The sequence below is a fragment of the Corticium candelabrum genome, chromosome 14 (assembly GCF_963422355.1).
Source record: "Corticium candelabrum chromosome 14, ooCorCand1.1, whole genome shotgun sequence".
NCBI classification, from domain to species: domain Eukaryota; kingdom Metazoa; phylum Porifera; class Homoscleromorpha; order Homosclerophorida; family Plakinidae; genus Corticium; species Corticium candelabrum.
This window is the reverse complement of record NC_085098.1, coordinates 5,114,007-5,134,578: the sequence shown is the minus strand read 5'-3', so window position 1 is coordinate 5,134,578 and position 20,572 is coordinate 5,114,007. Positions and strand designations below refer to the sequence as shown.

At 41.6% G+C, this 20,572-nt stretch overlaps 3 protein-coding genes across 4 annotated transcripts; 1 reads left to right on the top strand and 2 right to left on the bottom strand.

Annotated features, from left to right (window-relative positions):
- Positions 1–35: 35 nt before the first annotated feature.
- On the bottom strand, positions 36–2,171 carry LOC134190053 (vacuolar ATPase assembly integral membrane protein VMA21-like). 2 transcript variants are annotated; one of them, XM_062658468.1, is made up of 3 exons: positions 2,147–2,171; positions 471–622; positions 36–386 (listed from the first exon to the last, which is right to left on the bottom strand). In XM_062658468.1, exons 1-3 carry the CDS (start codon positions 2,164–2,166, stop codon positions 253–255), a joined length of 306 nt encoding a protein of 101 aa, XP_062514452.1. In that variant the 5' UTR covers positions 2,167–2,171; the 3' UTR covers positions 36–252. The 2 variants fall into 2 exon arrangements, with proteins under 2 accessions (XP_062514452.1, XP_062514453.1); XM_062658469.1 differs by having other exon boundaries at positions 498–622.
- An 18-nt stretch (positions 2,172–2,189) lies between these two features.
- LOC134190052 (COMM domain-containing protein 5-like) lies at positions 2,190–5,106 on the top strand. Its single transcript, XM_062658467.1, has 7 exons — positions 2,190–2,375; positions 2,442–2,602; positions 2,779–2,807; positions 2,872–2,925; positions 2,982–3,077; positions 4,825–4,900; positions 4,966–5,106. The coding sequence occupies exons 1-7, from the start codon at positions 2,228–2,230 to the stop codon at positions 5,065–5,067; spliced, it is 666 nt and encodes a 221-aa protein (XP_062514451.1). The 5' UTR covers positions 2,190–2,227; the 3' UTR covers positions 5,068–5,106.
- A 39-nt stretch (positions 5,107–5,145) lies between these two features.
- On the bottom strand, positions 5,146–8,740 carry LOC134190051 (LON peptidase N-terminal domain and RING finger protein 3-like). The gene is made up of 9 exons (XM_062658466.1): positions 8,436–8,740; positions 8,235–8,357; positions 7,667–7,766; positions 7,565–7,601; positions 7,337–7,504; positions 7,112–7,208; positions 6,970–7,054; positions 6,839–6,912; positions 5,146–5,367 (listed from the first exon to the last, which is right to left on the bottom strand). Exons 1-9 carry the CDS (start codon positions 8,715–8,717, stop codon positions 5,146–5,148), a joined length of 1,188 nt encoding a protein of 395 aa, XP_062514450.1. The 5' UTR covers positions 8,718–8,740.
- Positions 8,741–20,572: the final 11,832 nt, after the last annotated feature.

Sequence of the window (20,572 nt, the reverse complement as noted above, 5' to 3'; positions counted from 1 at the left end):
TCTCTAGGTGCTTGACGCGGACGAGAACACAACGATCACTGTGAGAGCAACGTTTTGCTAGATACATATATGTACACCACAGTTCGTTCGTTACTAAAATACTTAACCACAAGGCGGTAGGTAGGCGGACATGAACAAGTGTGGCACGTGCAGAGTTGCCCAAGGGGGATCTAAGAAAGGCGCCTCGGTTCCTCGACGGAGAGTTGGCATCGTCTCGACGTCTTCTCTGCACCTCGTCTGATCGCATTCGCGTCAGTCTTCCTTGATCGGCGGTTGTTCGTCCTTGTAAGCGACCCAGACGTAGGAGGCGATGATTCCGTGCACAACGAGCACAGCCACAACAGCGCTGGCCACTCCACTGGAGGCCGTTCCCAAACCCAGTAGACCTAATGCACGAGATGGGCTTCAGACATTCAGACATAGGCAATACGTCACACTACTAAGTTCACATTGTAGTGTGGCAAACATACAATATTGTGGAAAGTATGGTTGGAGACCTTCGAAGATGACTGTCTGACTGAAGAAGAATGCTGCTATGGGCAAGACGATCATCATCAGTGTGAATGACAGAAGAACGCGTAGAGTATGTTTTTCGGCTGAAGTCCATGATTGACGCGAAGGTCTAGAAAGAGAGAGAGTGTAAGTTACATGGTGATTTAAATATCAGCCTTGTGTGCAGCAAGATATCAGAAATAAAGACAGTAGGTGCTTTCAATAGGGATTATGTGGTGGATTCAAGGTGATATTATAAGAGGTTGTGTACATCATCAGCCAACTATAACATAAGACACACGAGCGCTCGCGCAGACGCAGACACACAGACACAGACACACAGACACATAGACACACAGACACACAGACACACAGACACACACACACACACACACACACACACACACACACACACACACACACCACTTTCACTGCAGTCATTCCAATAAGGACCAGTGCAGGCCAAGGTCTCTACAGACTATGTTGAGAGGTGGAAATTCTCTGACAACAAAAAATGCTCGCAGTTGTGGAGGCCCTGTCGAAGCAAAGTTTGATAGCAATACTGATATTGGCCAGTTAAGGACTGACCAGTTTCTGACTTTGATGGTTTACAAGACCAACATGATTTACAGCAGTCAAGCCACAACCATCAAAACTGCAATGTATATCAAACTTTGATGTTATTTGCCTTGTTTCATATCGCCATTTCTGCTCATCCTTGCGATCTTTCTCTTTTTCTTTTTTGAAATTCACTTCTTGTGTGGTGGTCCAGATTTTATTCCTCTGTACATTTTGATCTTGTGCTTGTATCCTGCAAGCCCTCTCAAGTTTGCAATCCCTCCAGTCTCTCAGCACTAAATCGTTCCATCGGATTCTCTGGCCTCCAACTGAGCAACTTCCTTGACAACACACACACACACACACACACACACACACACACACACACACACACACACACACACACACACAGTGGTAGCTCTGAAGCAAGTAGAACACAGCTTCATTTACTAGTAATTACAACAAGTATTACATTGCCATACAAATCAGCACCAGGAGGACAAAACTGTATAAAGACGTGTTTCCCTTCTTCAACTATAGAAAGAGGTTTTCATAGCGCTCTAGTGCAAGAACTGATCAGATCAAACCAAATACAAAGCCTCTATTTAATTATGAAGCCAACTTGTAACGGGGCACTTGCCTAAATAGCAGCTCTCTCTAGGCCTAGCCTAAGCAGATTGTCTAATTAACTACAAAACTACTTAAAGAAACATCTTAATTCCTTCTCTCAACCTACTTAGTTTGTCTCCGACACCGTCAGCCACGTCAGTTTATTGAGTCAGTCTGCCCACAATGAGGAGAATGTAATCCCACTAAGTGTTCGACCATACTGTCAGGTGACCTTATCAGAGCTTCGGCCTATTTCAGTACAACTTCTGGTCTGAAGAGAACACAATCGAAAACAGAAAAAGGCTTCTCTGAAGACACCTAGACTTGATAGGGGTGACTAAAACAGAGGCCAATTGCAACATAAGGGTTTGCCTCCCTTTGGGCAACTCCTATTCTACATTTTTGCTAACAAGATCATCTTTCAAAATAAACAGGCAGCTAAAACGTCATAACACACACAAATTTGAGTGTACAGCTTGAGCCTCACCTGGCCACGGTGTCCGCCATGTTAAGTTGAATTCAACTTGTCGCTAGGGTTTAGTTCATCCGGGACCTCTGAACTCTCAAGATGTCAGCAGTGCAGGTTATGGCGATGTCGGGGGCCGCTGCGTCTGACCGGACGCCGTTTTTTGGTGCTCGTATGCCGATTGAGATGAAGAGCATGCTGCCTCATTTAAAATCTGTCGACAAGGGTCTCTTTAGGAAACTTCTTCAAGGTTGGATCTAATTGAGCTTCTTCGTGCATAGTTCTAATTAAAATGATGCTGTGATTGTGTGGGTAGCTGCTGTTCGAGCGCTGGAGAACGAGGGAATCGGTGAAGATGAGTTTGCAGCTCTCACATCGGACCACCCGTCACCGGAAGTGATTAGAACAGTGTATACGGGTCTTTTGGTTCTCTTGCAAGCTGCACTGAGGCTACCACAGTCGTCTCTCAAGTCAGACGTAAGGAAAATACTTATTGAACAACTAAATTATAGAGTTTCAATAGTATTTACTGTTTAGTTGGATAGCATGCATGTTTGTTAGTGACTAAATTTGATATTGAATTTATCACTAGTGTGTATTTGCTTTCCAAACTGCGGTCAAGTAATGATGTTAATATTTCTGTATTGTTCTAGATGTTCAAGGCAGACCTGAAAGAAATCAAGTTAGATTACAGTGGCCGACTCGTTTTCCATTTATATAAAACCATTGGATTGTTGTTGTGACAGGGGGATACCTCAAGAATTTATTTCTGATCTTGTGAAGGCCGTGTTTGGTCCCAGGTATGCATACTAGCAGACGACTCCCAATTTGAAATAGTAACGATGATGTCACACAGACGACAGCATCTGAACGAAGCGGTTATCCAACACCGGGTTCGTCTTCCAACCCTACAGTCTTTCCGTTGGCGAGTAAATGTGTCAATATCAACAAGGTATGCAGCTGATTAATTAACACGGATAAAAATAGTTTACCTGGAGTATTAACGGAACTAAGTTAATTGTTGCAGTGTGGTTTTAAGTAACTACTTGATATCAATACTGTCAATATAATTTATTGCCCATGGGATGGATAATCCGATATGGCAGGTATGTCTAAGCCATGCTGATAGTTTACATAGCTGGACACTCTAAAACAGCCAGAACACTTGACATGTCACTTGGCCAGCTTCATAGATCTCAACCAGTGTTTCCGCTGGAAATATTCATTAGTAGCCACTTGGCTAAAGGAGGCTGTTAAACAGTTTGTTTGTAGCCAAGCAGTTTATTTCAGAGCCAAGAAAGAATCACCCAAACGTTAAGTAGCTAATAATCTCACAACTACTATCGATTCAAGTTTAACCCGATTGGACAGACAGGCAGCATTTATTAATTGTCACAACAAATGCAGTACTAATTTGACACATGTCATGCACAAAGTAAGGAACATGACCTTGGAAAGCCGAAGTGTACAAACCAGACTTTAAGCGTTTAGTGCCATCTTTATTAGCTTTTGTACCAAAATTTAAAAGCGTCTCGATTCTTATGGAAGGCGTATGCACAGAGTGCCCACTAAGTACAGGATAAAAGCAGAGCATTTGCAGTAGATTGGTCTCCTAGTTCTTGGAGCTCCAATGTGTTGTGCTAATTGCCATTGTTAGTGCACTGTATCAACTGTTCTTGCAAGATCTGATCCAGAGGAAGGCATACACGCTACACTGTCACAGCTAGCTAAATTGGCGAGGAGGCATTGCCATTTTATCGCCAGCAACTTTTATTTGTAGTGTATGTAGCATTTGGCTATGGTGATTGTACAGCGGAAACACTGTTTCAACTGGTAGAAAACTACTGTAAACCAAGAAATTTTCGGTAGCATAAGAATTTCGGTACTTCCTGAACATTCCATTCGGTAGCGATCAATTTTCGGTACGTCGAAGTCGTTGAATGCTTGAAACTCCTGTGTGGATGCACAGAATAACTCTGGAGTACCTAGTAGTTGATGGCAAGTATTATCTAATTGTGCTCAGCACAGCTGGTGTGTACAGCACAACAGTTCCTGTACTACTAGTACTGTAGTAGATAATTGCAGACATCACAAATTCGACCTTACTAGTAGGTGTGAGTGTGAGTGCACATGCTACTACATATTACACATGTGTGTTGTTGAAAAATTTGCCCGGCTGTAGCAAGTGTGTGGGATGACAAGCCTTCTGAAATGGCTAGGGAAGGCAAATCCAACTCTAAGAGGCGAGTTACCAATACCAAGAACTGCCGGCCTTCCAGACCCCAACATTGAGGAAACGGAAACTGACACAGTGGCATGCACCTCAGCAAATGCAGAGATTGATGCTTCTATATGTGAGACTGCCGCAAGCAAGAGGAAAAGAATTCGTTTACAGTATCGGCAATACGGCTCTGAACTGCGTGCAAGTATGGCGAGGTACACTGACTTGCATTGGCTGCGAGCAGCCTTGAGGCACTTTTTCATCCAAGTTAGGGCATCAAGTCCCGTATACGACGATACAATGTTCCCAGACATTGCTGCTGGCTCCTTACACAAAATTTAGGTAGACGGTTATTTTTTCAGTATCTCATAAGTCAATACCGAAATTACCAAAAATAAACCACCACTGAAAATTTCTTGGTTTATAGTATACAGTTGCTTACCTCCATATGTTGTAACTATTTTTTTACAATTTATAGTGCCTTGAATCGAGTGTTGGAGCCATCGGTTCTAGTCGAGATGACACTAAGTAGTGGCAAAATAAAGACTTTTGAGGTGAGTCCTTAAATAACTAACTTTGTGAGTAAAACAAGAAAACTTTGAGAAATTGAAATATCTAGGTTCCTGTATCCAAGTTTCATGAGCTGCGCTACAACGTTGCCTATGTGCTCAAACAGATGGAGGATTTGGAAAAGCGCAGTATTTTAAAGGTTCAAGATTAAGTAACTTGTGCATGCTATGTATGGCACTTACATACTGTAGTAGCATCAGCCATGGTGTTGAGTTTATTTAGTTTTCTACTATTGCTGAGGACACATTTCGCTAAGACGCTTCTGTTCTTGGAGCAAGTCTTGAACTTTGAGTAACCGTTGTCGTAGCGATGTTGACTTGAGTATATCCTGTGGCTCGTATTGGTCACGCATGGCGCCGAATGCCCACCATACCCACGCAGCTCCGTCGTCTCTAGCCTGAGGGTCTTCCTCAAACTGGGGCATGTCGCCGTGGTTCTCTTTGAATCGATCCTGTAGCATAAACACGAGAAGAAAAAATGAACTAGATGTATGCATCTTCTGTTGGTGGAACTCTTTAATGGTGGCAACCTCATGTTTTGGTTATGTGAGGTTTCAATCATATTATATTAGAAAGGTGAGAGTCCCCCAAAGTGTGAAATCATAACATAAAGTCGTATTAATATAGCATAACTAATAACTGTGTTGGTGTTTGCTTGCATAGCTTCATTGCTTTTATTGCAATAGTCTAATATTTGTTTCCCACAAGAGGAAGAATTCAATGTCAGTTCTACAACACTACTCGGACGTTGACATGCTTGGTCAAGTGATCCTGCATACACACACACACACACACACACACACACACACACACACACACACACACACACACACACACACACACACACACACACACACACACACACACACCACAGTATAGAACAGTAGTATTTGCCTAAATGAAACCGAACAGACTGTGTCCCTTACATCTAATGGTGTAAATTGTGACCTTGCTTTCAAAACGTGGAATCCCTGTCCCAGTGAACTCACTAACAATATTTTTGTTAACAATATATAGTTAACTATGTTAGTGGTAGTATGAACAGATGCCATAAAGGCATGTAGAAATCTGTGAGCAGCTAAAAGCTACAGTCCAATTCCAACAATAAGTGCAGTGTGGGAAAATTCCCAGATCTTGAGATCCCGAGCACCTATAAACATGGAACTGGTGTACACCTCCCGAATGCAAGTGAGGAGGTGGAGACATTGGTGTATTCAAACAGTTAGAATGATGCTCTGATAGGTTAGAACGAGCAGCAATTATCAAAATTTAAATATTTGCATGCTCGGTTGGAGGAAAAGCCATGAATTAATTCATTAATTAAGTAAATGCAGTACACTTAATTTAAATAAGGAGAGTGCAACAAATGTAAACACACAGAGCTTGTACGTACTACTGCCTGTTATTAAAATATAAGCCCAGATAATTAAATATATGAACGATCGAGGTACATACACATTCTCACGGCTAGTTGGAATGCTCTAAAGTCTATTGTTTTGTGGCCTTCTTTGATCGCTTTTCCAGCAATACAACTCTTGGTAGTCTAGGATAGCCAGCCCCTCCCCCTGTTGTCTGACCGACTCTTCCTTCCATGTTAGTATTGTGACCAAGTACTGTACTGAAGTATGAAAGAGCTGGATGGAGACAAGGGCTGGCTGGCACATAGACATTGATATCTGGATATCAAGTATGTATTAACTTAATTAAGGGTATGGTTACACAGAACAGGCACGCCCACCAATGCTCAGAATGTGGGAGATTTGATGCCAAATGCGGGTAGGCAGGAGAAGAGTCCCAAATGTGGGAGAGTTGGCAGCGCTGCTATAGTGATTTAATTACGATTTTGTTTCAAATTCCACAGTTTGATATCAGGGCCATCTTTAATTAATCTACAATAGATATTGGTATTATTGCATTACTTACCCTAACATCTGAAGGGAGGTTGTTAAACCATTCACGAACTTCTCTGTAGACAGCGTCATATAACGTCTTCAGCTCTGATCATTGTACACATTTCATCATCACTCTACATGTCTACTTATACACTTGCTTGCCTTCAATTCCTTCACGTTCTTTGACATCTGAGAAAAACTTGACACGAGCTACATGGTACCCGTCCTGCATACTGTGACGAAGTACCTTAAAACACATAAATACAGGCTGGGAAATCACAAGCTAGAACTATTGAGAAATAACCTTGAATCGTCTAGTTCCTTCTGCTTCAAGTTGTACTACTCCGCCAAAACTAAAATCAGCTTTGTTGATTGTTACAGTTGTTCCATAGGGAACAAACCTGGATAGCACACAAATTGTTCAACATGACATTACAAGAATGGCAGATTATGACATGTGCACACACACACACACACACACACACACACACACACACACACACACACACACACACACACACACACTCACGATTCTGTGTTTGAAGTTTCACACACTCCAAACTCTTTCGTGCCATCCATGCACCGGCGAACCATCAGCTGATATCGCTGCTCATACATATGTAAAGTTTGGGTCACATTCGGGAAGGCAACTGACAACACATAAATTGGAATGTCATCTTCCGGATTGTCTTCAGGACTATAATACAACAACTTACTGTCATATATGATACAGTCTAAGCAAACACCTATAACTTACATATCGGGATCGGGAGCAGGGACTCTATATATGAGGTCTGAAATCAAAGATTAGAGATTAGATACTGTAATTATGAAAGTCACATTCTGCACTAAGATCAACCTTTGAGAGCTTGCCTTGAGATGTCGACTGCTTTGGTCACAATAAAGCCCAAATCTGCTTCTTTGTCTGCTCCAGAAAATGGAAGCAAAGAAGAGAAGATCTGACACATAAATACGTTCGGCATTGTAGCAAGTTTTTCATTCACCCGTTACTGGTGGTTTTTGACAATGGCACATATAGTGTGCTCTCGTTGCACTACAACTTGAACTGTACACACAAACTAACGGACAGACATGTAGAAATTAGAGGGCAAAAGGGCAAACAGACCCAAAGGTCACTTGCAAAATGTAGTTTAGTGCGATTACACAGTATACGTTCTTTGGCAGGCACACAGACAGACAGACAGGCAAGCAGACTGACTGACAGACAGACAGACAGTTAGATTTTTTTCATTCTTAAATCAAACTGCAAAAGTGCAGTATTAACTTTTAAGTCTAACTAAGCAGTCTGCAATGATTATTTAGTAGATGTGGCGCTGAATGACAGACAGACAGACAGAAAAACGAAAAAGACAAAAGACACAAACAAACAAACAATCAGGCAGCAGACAGAATTTGTCGTGTATCACCTTATTCAGTTGTTCTCTGGTGCCCACATTCTCTACATCCAAAGCCAACGACGACAAATAAGCTGAAGCAGCCTCACTTTGTTGACCCACTCCCTCCAAAGCCCTACCTTTCAACTCGTGAGCCTAAACATCAAGCAAGACAACACACATACACTCATTTCCAATTTCCAGTAAATTTCAACTTGCATCATGCGCATGCACCTCCTGCCACTTGGGATTCTCTGTTACTAATTTCCGTAGCGTCTCCAATGCTTCAGCGTGCTTTCCATCCAAAGAGAGACCTCGAGCTTGTGCTAAACCATCGCGTAATTCATCTGTTAGGCAGAGGGGGTGAGAGGCTTGACTCGCGGTAATTGCTGGATCTTCTCGTATTGCTGTCACTGCGTCGTCGATGACTCCAGAAATGAAAGAGCCTTTGTTGTCTGATGATCGAAAACGTTGTTCGATTTTCAAAGCGACTGAGATTTCTAGACTTAGCGTCATGTCGATTTGCGGGGACTACTGCATACGGGATACGCGCACTTGGTAGGTTACATAATTTACCAAAGGAACGTTAATTAACTAAATGCTAGTCTACCACTAACTTTGAGCAAATTACATTTTTACTTAAGGCAATTGATAAAACGTTGACGAACCCTATTGTTTATCACTAAAACTATAGCTAGAGGCACTGCGCTATCATTCTAATAGTAAACGTCTAGACTAGTCTATCTACAGACATATAACATCGGTGTATTCCTAAAGAGATAATTATAATGAATTCAATTGCAATGCACCATTTGCGTTTTGGTATTTTTGGTCTATAATCTAGAGAGTTGCACATGCGTTGACGATTCCCAGCTCTAAAATTTTATCTAAAAAAATTTCAAAATTTGATAGTACGTGCTGTTGTAGTAAATCGTTTCCTGCAACGTAGTATTGCAAATTGATACGCAATGAACAATGGCAGTAGCTACCTACACACCTACGTATATACATGAGCCAGGTTGAATGATATCGTTGGTGCCATGCAATCTCTAGGCTAGATCAATTAGTTTAGTAGACACGATTTAACTTAATTAATATGAAGAAGACTGACTGATCGATTCATTTTACATGTCAATCATACAATGTCAACTAGCCAGAACAATGTCAACTAGCCAAAGTCCAACTTTCTAGGATACTATACACATGCTGCGTACGTAGTTGCTGTATAATGCTGTTGATATAGAGCGCCGGTGATATAGAACAGCTCGTTTTTAAGCAATACATCAACGCAACAATACAATTAAGAAAACATTAGCAACCTACGAAAACAGCAACGTGCACAATGCAACAAACTGAGAATCATGCATACAAGCGGCACAGCTCTATCAAATTGCGAGAGCGTTACCAAAGACTGTTGACTAAAATGTAAAACTCGAAGTACTAAGAGTCAAAGTCTATAATATTTCCTTAATGACGTTGTCCAGTATGAGTTTCTTGAACTCCTCCCCTGGACCTTTGATGTTTCCTCTTGTAAAGTCCAATTCTTCCAACTCGTATCCTTTCTTCGAGTCGTTGTAGTTGTCCCGGAGACCTTTTTTGAGAAGATCACGCACTCCTGGCACGACAGTTGAAAACATAAATTTAATTTCCTTGTTTCGTATCTCTCTTACGACCGCCTTGTCAATTTCTATTTGGGAGTCGGTGCGGTCGTGTTTGGAAGTACATTTGTTCCAGTAAGAACCGTGTGGACATTCATCTCCCATTTCGATAAGAATTTTCTTAGAATTTGTACGCCAATTCCGTTGAAGTGCACACCTCAGTCCACCAATAACGTCAGCAGCTGAACCACAACCTCCCCCAGTTTGCACAGAAGAAATTTGTCTTCCCAACTCGTTAGCAGGCATGAAGTCGAATATATCCAGCCTGTCGTACGGAGGAGGACGACAACAGCTTGAACGATAAATAACGCAGGCAACTTGAATGTCACCACTTCTATCTGCCGAGCTCATCTTAATTGCTATGTCTTTCGTTATTCTGACAATCCAGTCTTTTGCTTGATGTATGTAAGGCCACATGCTACCCGTTCCATCAATCACATAACATATATCCAGCTTCATTGTTGCACTTAGGTTTGTCGTCGTTTCCGTATACACTTCGTGTAGTACACCTAATTCCTCGGTAAGATTGTCGAAGACTTTATTGTCTTCGTGTAGACTCCACTGCTCCTCCAGTTCGGCAGCACGACTAACCAGTGGTTTCTTCTCATCATACCACGTTTCAGACGACGTGACGGGAATTGCCATTGCGTACGATCTAAGAGCTTCAGGAAGATGTGAAGCGGTAGCGGCTGCAATGTACGAATAGTAGGTCTTGTCTACTACAGGTTGCTCGAGTCCGAGTCCGATGCCGATTACTTGAATGTTCGACTTCCATGCTCGAATCAGTTCTTTGCGTAGACGGTTGCCGCAAGATCCAAACCCGTCGGTAAACATCAATACAAACTTGGGATAGCCATTTCGAATGGTTTCCAGGTAGCTTAGAACGACGTGCAAACAATCGGCGTCGACGCTTGCCGTGCCTGTATTAGTGGCGGCTGCCAGAAGGCGAAAGACGCATTGATCATCCCATTGTATTTCCATTGGCTTAATGGCAGTTACTCGATCAGCAAACGCAAACACGCAAAATGTATCTATAGAACATATTTCTAGAGCCGAGGCTATGGCTAAGGTGGCAAGAACAGAGCCACGTAGACATGATCCTTGCATAGAGTTGGAGACGTCCACTACTAAAGCAACGTTGTACCTGAAAACAGACAAAGAAGAATAGGCTCACAGACGTCTACAATGCGACTCATGGAAGGTCAATACAGCTCATCTGCCATAAAACCGGTTACACAACTAAACCTACCTTGACACTCCACCTCCCGTTCGCTTTTGAAATATTCGACGGTAAGTAAAGTTAGATAAGACAAACTTGAGAAGAGACGGCGTGTGAAGAGAGGAACCAGATAGAGACGGCTTCCATTTAGTAAATTTGTTCATCTTAAACAGAACATCTTTAAATACAGAAGCCAACTCCTACAAGATAAAGAGTGATGATAAACAGCATCAACAAAACTAAACACAAGATGTCCTAACGTAGATTAAAGGTGACATCTTCAGCTTTGTGTCTCTCCACAGATGGAGTAATTTTTCAATGTCTTTAACAGCTTCTATTGTATGCAAAGATTGAAACGCTTCAGAAATCAATTCAACTGTCTGCATAAACATTATACACGAGTTTAATAGAGACAAATGTTCTAGGTTATCTAAAACTCAAAGATACCGGTACATCTGAGCCACTTGGCTCCTCGAACGAAAGACTATCGTCTTCGACTGTCGGTTGAGTACGCTGTGTGCGGTACATTTCAGCGAACCGCACAATGCTCTTGTCTTTAAACATGTCCAGATCTGCCAAGGCCGTTTGCAAAAAGTTCTGTATACAAATTAACAATGACAGATCAAAGAGATGCATGCAGACATATTTTAGAGCTGTATACATCAGACGGTGAGCCTTACCTCTGCATCACGAAGTGTCAAGTTTCCAATTGTTTGGGCAGACATGGAGACTGGCTTGGCATTACGCGTTTTCTCCTGGACATGACTTTTCCCCAAGTAGTCCCTCATTGCCTTCATGATGCGGTCAGCCAGTCGACGAGGAGCTTCCTTCAGGTTGTTAGGATCAACGTGCACAACATAGTCGGAGATCTGTCGACATCCTTCGTCGATGCCTTTCTGATCGCTGATATCTTTTTCACTAGTTCCAGGTGAAGGAGTTTCCACAGAAAATTTCCGAAAGTTTACCAGAATCAACTTTACACCTGTGTCTTTAAGCAACTGATGGTAGATTGCAATGTTTGTCTGACCAGACATGCCTGTTACATTTCAGTAGAAGATATACCTACCATGTAATAGTAGTCAGTATATATACTAACCGTCTGATAAGAGAACGATTCCTTGAAGTTTTGAAGCATCTCGATTTTTCTCACAAAAACCTTCTTCTCTGTCAAGAACCCACTTTACTGCATCCGCAGGTCGAGTTCCCTCGGTGTTGTCCATGGCCTCCAGTATGAGCTCTCCTCGTTCTTCTGTAAACGCTTCGTTTAATTCTTTCAACCACAACTACTCAAACGATATTTATAGCAGCTGTGCTTCAATAAGCTTACGAGAGACCAAGTTTCTTTACCTGAGTCGCAATGCCCCCAAATCTCATCACTCCAAACCTGCACTCTAGTTTGTTCAATGACTCCATCAACAAAACTAAAGCCGTCAGTGCATGTTGTATCTTTTTGCCTCCCATACTACCGCTGTTATCGATACAAAATACAAATTCCATCGCCTAAACGGTGTTTCAAAATAGTTTAGGACAATTAAAATATCTTGACCGTAAATCGCAAGCAAATGACAAATACTTACCGTATAAATGCCTCTTAGGTCGTGCCCCTGACATTCTTCTACTTGACTATTCCGCAGCTGACGTAAAAATTCGGCTTTCATGTCCGACAATATGGTTGAAATACCCGTGTATGTCATTCGATCCGTCTGACAAACACATAACGGTACATAAGAGATTACACTTACTATTTGTTTACCTGCAATGGCTAATTCCTAACACTACGTTCCTTACCTTCCGTCTTTTTTCTAAAATATCGTCTAGTTTTTGTCTTGTACGACTGCCTTCCATTAGATTTGCATGTCCAGTAATTGAGCTTCGTTGTTTATCGAGATCTACGTTTTCAAGGAGACGTTGTACATCTTTCGATGTTAATCTAACTCTAGCTTTCCTTGTTTTCGTTGCAGTTGCTTGCGCTTTGCTTTCCCCTTCGTCACTCACCCGTGGTAGCACAACAGAATGATGTTGAGACCGAGTGTGAGATAGAAAATTCTGACTCCATAAATGTACTGCTGATCCTAGATTGTTTCCTGACCGTTCATCTCTTGCAACGGACGAAGACGGACTAAACGAATTGATGGTAGCTTGAGATAGACCGGTTGTAATTTCACTTGATTTCAAGGAATGACTAGTTGTCTGTAGAGCAGTTTCAGATCTCATAGAAGACAAAAAATTTGCATCTTCAGTAGAGCCAAATTCTTTAGCACTCGCTTCCAGTCGCTTTTTAAACCCGCTGTTGTCCTCACGTTGCTCCGCGTCTATTATCGACTCTACCATGTCTCTCGTCTCGTTCCTCGAGAGCTCCTGCAAATCAAAACACATTACCGTTGTTGCAATAGACTATGTAATGTAAAGCTAGCGATTAAAGAAGCGTTTTTAATTAGTCAATTAAAATAGTATATAACATACCATAACATCCTCGTCAGGAATTGCTTTATCGGATTCAGCTAATTCAAGGTGTTTCAGAAGTTGCTTGATTTCAGGAGCTTTTGTCGATCCAAGAGTCCGAAAAATGCGTACCACCTCCTCTCGAGCCATACAAACGGTATTTTGCAAACTTTCGTTGCGAAACTCTCTCGGCAACATTGCAATCTGACCACGTTTCAAAGACGCATACATCGTGCTTTTGATGCCTTCAATCTACAAACAATTTACAAACCATAGACTGTCGTTAATTAACGTGTTTGACCAGTTAAATCGAACCTGAGGATTAAACAACTTGTCGCCAAGAAGGAGCATAATGACGTCAGCAGCATGTAAGAGATCTATTCCCGTATTAATGAATGATGTTAAAAACGTAGAGGGTAGCTCTGTCATGTCCAGATCTGGCACTTGCATACCACTCCAAACACTATCGTAAGCAGATGACCATTCTGCAACTGCTCTTGGTAAAACGCTAGCAGCGTGAGAGCACGCAAGAATATCTGCTTCGCAAAAGTCTTTGAAGCCAACTTTGGGAAGACTCTTTTTAATAATGGCTGACAGTCGATCGCTCTCGTCTTGAGCCTTACGCACATTTTCCAAAACATCGATCTAGAAAACAATGCAACACAAATTGAAAACTGGCGTCTTTTCAATATGATAATATTGCATGGTGGCTGGACATCATTCCAGGTCATCACAACCTGCAGTACTTACAGAAAACAGTGCTTCTGGGATCTACTCGGATCCTTCGTAAAGTCATGTCTTCTTTATAGACAGCCGTGATGGTCTAAGTACTTCTGAAGCAATGTTTGCTTCCGGTACTTGTAATAGACTTTACAAACCAGACTGATCTGGTTGAGCACGACAATTAATGACAAACAGAATATATAAAAGATAGCTTTTAGAGCTATAGAGTATATAGTGGCAAGTGAAGTTACATATATCATTTCAATCTCTGTTGGCCAGCCTTTCATATCTTTCTCGCAGGTGTTCCTCGGGTAACTTAAAATGTACAGTAAATCCATCTCCACGTTTCTAAACGTTCTGTCAAAATTCACCTGAATTCGACTTGAGTATACAGCCCGCACCAATGATATCGAGCTTGCACCAATGCTTTTCTGAAACTTCTTGTATACTTGCTGCTTTGGTTAGCTCTTAGACACCCGCTGTTATTTTTCCCCTCGAAGTTGAATAACCCAATGCCAGCGATTGCCAAATTTCTTTTTGCATGCTTCTTGCTCGCGTGCGCGAGTTTGTTAAAAGTCGAACTCAGAAAATCAAACCTAAAACAGTAACAACCTAGGGCGGCCGAGACACTGCTTTGTTTTTTGGGCATCAGTGTGTGTTAGTTTGTTAAAAAAGCTCCACATCAGACAGAACGTAACATCTTACCTTTACGTCTAAATCCGGGAAGTTAAGAATGCTGTCTTCAATGACCACAAATTCGCTTTCAGCATCGTTATAAAGCTGCTTTTGCAATAAATACCTAGAAGAACTTCCAGTCTCTTGGTTCAGTTGTTCGTCTGCTTCGTTCGAAGAAGCTACTGAGAATTTAAAGTCGACGTTCTCATCATCAAACATTGTTTCACTTCCCTCAGACGTATAGCCGTCACCATTATCCCTAATATCCAACGCGTTCAGACCATGAGTGTCCTCAACAGCAATCTGTGCTCCATCGGTTTCGTCTTCGTCAAATGGTGTGTCAGTTAGTGGAGCAATTTCAAGCGAACTACTAGAACTTAAGCGACTCGTAGCGGCATACTCAACGCATACGGCATTGTCTTCTACACTGTCTGTGGTAAACGGATCTTCCTTAGTGATTACTACTGCAGCAAGCTTTGTCAATGTTACTAGGAGAGCGGTTGATATACCGTACATTTTACCTTTCCATTGATCTTCACCATTGCAACTTTCAAATTTCCAACACGTTCTTACAGCATTTAGCAATAAAGACAATATGCGAAATGACTGACGCTCTTCTCCAGGTTTGAGCTGCATATTTACGGTTTCTTCAAGCAAGTTGAGCACACTATCTGATAATCTTTTCACATCTGCGTCACCGCACAAGGGATGTAAAAAGACATCTACAATATTGGTATAGACGCTATTCAGTTTTTGTTGAAGTTCGGTATTGCTCACCAAATTCTCGTTTATCGCCAATTGAGTACAGCTCTGTAAAACACGAGAGAACTGGAAGCGTTCCTCTATTGCTACATCTTCTACAATTCTACAAATACTCTCGAAGACTTTCGATTCATCAATTAGAACTTCCAAGTTTTTCATCCACGAGTCGTCGATGAGAGCTACTGTCTCTAACACAAACTGAACTTTAGTAAGGAACTGCCCAACAGCAAAATTTGCGGGATGTACAAATTGTTGGACGCAAGCAATTACGCTGATAAGTTGCCGAAAGTCAGCATGAGTGGTCACTGAATTGCTACAAACCCTATTAAGGATCGTTTTCAAATGAGAGCATGTGTGAGTATCGATTGATAACTTTTCCACCTCCTTGATAAATAAGTACAGATGCTTCCAACTGGAAAGAGTAGTGTCATCTGATGACCCTTTGATATCGTTGTACTGCCAATCCAGCTTCTGCCAAAAGTCTTGTGAAAGAGACCCGAATTGAGAGTCAGCTTTCCTTTGTTCTTCCCAAATTCGAAAAATACTCTCTCTAACCGAAGTCTTCGTCTGTTTACCAAGAGTTTCAAACAATAGAATGACGTCGTTCCAAAAGTCACGTTTGGCGATAGTGTCTACCATCTTAAAGACCCTTTTTACTACGTTAGTCGCTGAAGATAATGATCCATCCGATGCCTCTTTCGAAAGTATAAACTCCAAATGATTCAAGGGTTCCTTAAAATCTTTTGAAAGTATTTCTGCTAAAATTGTAAGAATATGTCTGCAATCGGAACGAGCACGTCTTGCGCGCTCTGCCGGAAAGCAAGCTCTTCTTAGTGCTAGCAGATTGTCAAGTTTTGAAAGAACTTTGACTTCAAATTTCTCATTTTCTCCGTTTAATAGTCCGACAAATCGAAAATATGATGACAACGAGTTGTCGTACCATTCCACAGTCGAGAGAGCTGTTTTGACCAACTGACAAGTAGTTGTACTATCCTCGTTTTTGAAACATTGCAATTTAGTAGCCAACGTAGGACTAGCAAAGCGGCTCAAGATCATCAATGTCGCTTCAAGATCAGCTGTAAGAGTCTCGCTACTAGAAGATATTTGTAAATCGCAAGCAAGGAGGTTCTTTAACAATTGATGACGAAGCTTCCATTGATATTTGACGACTCGCCGTATGTGTGTTGCTACCTTTCTCAAATTGTATTTATGTTCCATGCCACAAACTTGTACGACTACGTCCGCAAGACAATCTGACAGTGTACTCAGCGGACACGCAAAACAATTAGCAACAAGACTGGGAAAGTTGGCGGCTAAGATGAATCTGTAAGAGTCTTGCAACGTAGTCTTGTTGACTCTCTGCTTTGACACTATTAGCAAGAAAACGTGACGAGCTAAATGAAAAAAGTCAAAAGGGAAGGACCATCTGCTACTATAGGCAGTAACATGACCACCTTCGCAAGTAGCGTCAAATTCAGAAGACGAAGTTTCCAGTCGTTCATGCCCTACATCGCCAATGATACGGTTAAAACACTTTGTTAAGTTCTTTAGCCGTTTCCCAATGCGACTGGTCAAAGGTGCACTCTTGCAAAAGGCAGCGTATATAATTTGAGCGATATTGAAAGCAGCAGGTAGACGGTAAATAAAACCCAACTTGGGCTGCAAAATCACCTTTTCCAAACACAGTTTGAGATCGGCCAGCTGGTGCGCGAAATTGTCTGTAAATAATTTGGCCAAAATTTCAGCAACAACAAACAAAGCTGTGTAAACAGACATAGTGTTGCTTCCCGCTATGGTTCGTGCTAAAGCTAACAGATTCCGAAGTTCAATGTCTTCGAGATCAACAAGCTCCGTCAGTTCGGTCTTCAATTTTAGAGTTCCAGATCTTGCATTAGTAGACGTTAACGCTAATTTCTTTACGAGAGCAAAAGCGGTAACGCAAGGACTGTCATGGCCACACTTTCCTTCCAAGTACAACGAAATAACGTCAGCGACTCCCTCCATCTGTGTTCTACGTTTGCCATCTGTATATATACATATTTTCTTGAGGGCTTGCAGCAGTTTACCGCAAACAGATGTTGTGTCATCAAACATGGCAGCATTCAGTAATCGTTGCAAAACACCAGACATTCTATCAATCGTAGCTTGGGCTAACAGCAAATCATAAAAGTCATACGTTATCGCCATAACCTCAGTAGATACGGCAACATCACTACCTGTTGACAAAAGTTCTCTCAAAAGCTCCAACAAACTGTCGACCTTAGGACATTCCAATGGGCAACAGCTAATTGCTTTTGAAATGGAATCTAGAATTGTGCTAATACAGTTTGTAGTAGATGAAACTGTCATCGCTTTAAGAGCTGACTTTTTAAAGTAAGTGCACACTGTAGAAACATTGCAAGGTTGCGCTGCTAACTCTAGAGCCTCAAAAATTGTGCAACTAGAATTTTCTGCTCCAATGGCAGGTTTTAGTGCTTGAAAGAATTGCTTTAGAGTTCTAGGCTGCTCAACGCATAACCTTGAAGCTGCTTGAGGAATGCCGTGTACCGATGTCTCATTACAATCACCACACCAGAGTACGCTTGTGACATTTAGTAACGCTCTGACGTGATTGCACTCAATGTACTGACAAGGTAGTTGCTTACACGAATTGATGATCTCTTCCAAAAAAATTGACACGCTATTTAGTTGTTCTTTTGACTTAGAATTTGACTTGACGGAATCGATCAAACAAATTAGAGCTTTCAGATTTATATGAAGATCCCTCCAATGATAAGGCCAAGCCTCTGCTTGTGGCATGATGAGACACTCGATAATCGCATCTATAAGATCTCTGCAATCTGGAAGATTTAGTTTAATTGAGTTGAGTCGACACATTGTCGCCAGTTTGCATCCAAACAGTCCATGTCGACAAGCCTTCAAAACGCTTCCTTCAAGTATACCATACTTTGACGCAACTAAAATACCCGACATCAAAGTTACATTTTCAGTGTCAGCCGCATCAACCAAAGGACTTGTTGTGTTTACGATAGTGTCTGCCTCAATATCACATGTGTTGCTGTCCTCTTGGCAAATTATTGCCTTAGCGACAGCAGTAGCAGCAACACGAAAACTCTTCTCTTCCTGCATGAAGCAGAGTGCATTTGTTACCATTTCAGTAAGTTCAACTTGCTTTTCTTTGTCCAAACGATATTCTTGTTGTTCTCGTTCCATGCCGTTTGAATCAAAACAGTAAAGCTTAGTCGAAAAAGCAACCGCTTCTCCACCCCAAACTGTGAAGCTGTCGGGACATTCTAACTGTATTTCACATCCGCAAACACCATAGTCCTCTGTTATCTCTTTAGTGATCCTTACCTTCTTAGTGCCTTCTTTCTCTAGTTTTTCAGAAAGCCAATCCGAACATTCGTGCGACTCTTTCATGTGGCTTCCCTGCCATTTACTTGAACAGTTAACGGACTTTAAAGAAACCTTATAGTTCAACGATTTTCCAAAGTCCTCACAGCCTACTACTCTTAGACCAATTTCCACATCGCGCATTTTTTCATTTAGTAGTTGCTCACAATGAAAGTGCTTAGACAATTTTTTACTGTCTTGCAGCCGAAATGTAAATTCGGTCTGTAAAGTGCCGCTGATACGAACAGTGTGAGATACAGAATCATTCTTTCTTAATTCTGCCATAGAATCAGTTTCATAGTTGATGTCAAGGTCAAAGCTATCACCAGTCGTGACTCCTGGAAAATACAAGCAAGTAATATCCTGCTTGCGTTTCTGCCTAGAGAAACGAACATGATGAGATTGGAGGTCAACACAAGAGTTGCTACAGCTAATGTTTGCAAAGCATTTACCACTACCATCCCAATGTAATGGAATCTTAATCGGAATCTGTAACAACTTTACCGGATTTCCCTCAATCTCGTTGATCGACCACCACCTGGGCTCCTTTCTCTTCTCAGCTAACGATACTGTTGTCACACCATTGTTGCTGCAAGAAATGAGAGAACTCGAAGTTCTGGTAGGCTTGAATAAACAAAGTATTCCGCCACAGTGATATCTTATTGGCAGCGAAGATTTTTCAAATTTCAACAAAACTGACGTACGTGGAAGTAGCGAAACAAACGTAGCGGAAATTTGATATGGGTGATATGGCCGGTGATTGAAAATCTGCTGCACCTCGCAAGGAATTAATCCGCTATTCTCAACACGAATAATCTCTTGTGTCTTCTGTTGATCGATGAAAAATTGAATAGAATTGTTTCCTTTAGTTGGTTCCTTGATTAGTTTCTGGATTCCATCGACAGACAACGTAAGTTGAGGATTGACTACGGCACCTCTAATGGGAGTTTTAATCACTTTTCCAAAAGGAAATGTAAAAGTCAGCTTGGCATCGACTTTGCCTGGTTTAGCGAAAGGCACGCAATCAATTGTGACTCCTGTCAATGACAACGGTTTTATGGACCACGAAAAATCTTCATTAGGCTTCAGGGTTCGTATTTTGTCTGTTCCAATCTTGCAGACAAGTTTAGCTGACTCAGTGTCAGTGTTTTCAAGCTTAGCGACAACGATCACGTTATGATCAGAATTGTTCCGAACAACAGCAAACTTGGTGTGTGTCCCTCCCCCTCCTCGTCCGGCAGCCATTGCTCCAAAGTCAATATAAAGAGGAGACACGTGTAAACAACTATCAATAGGCTGAAGATCGCCTACAATGAAAGCAATTACTTGAGCAGACTGAGCTTCGACATAACTAAAATCATTGCGATAACATGGCTGAGATCTAATAGATATAGCAAACCAGCCACTAGCTTGAATTGCACAATTTCTTTTAGCAGCAAACTGGTTTTGGTCAAAGAACACCTGAACTTGGGAGCTACTGTTTGGCTTTATCTCACCAC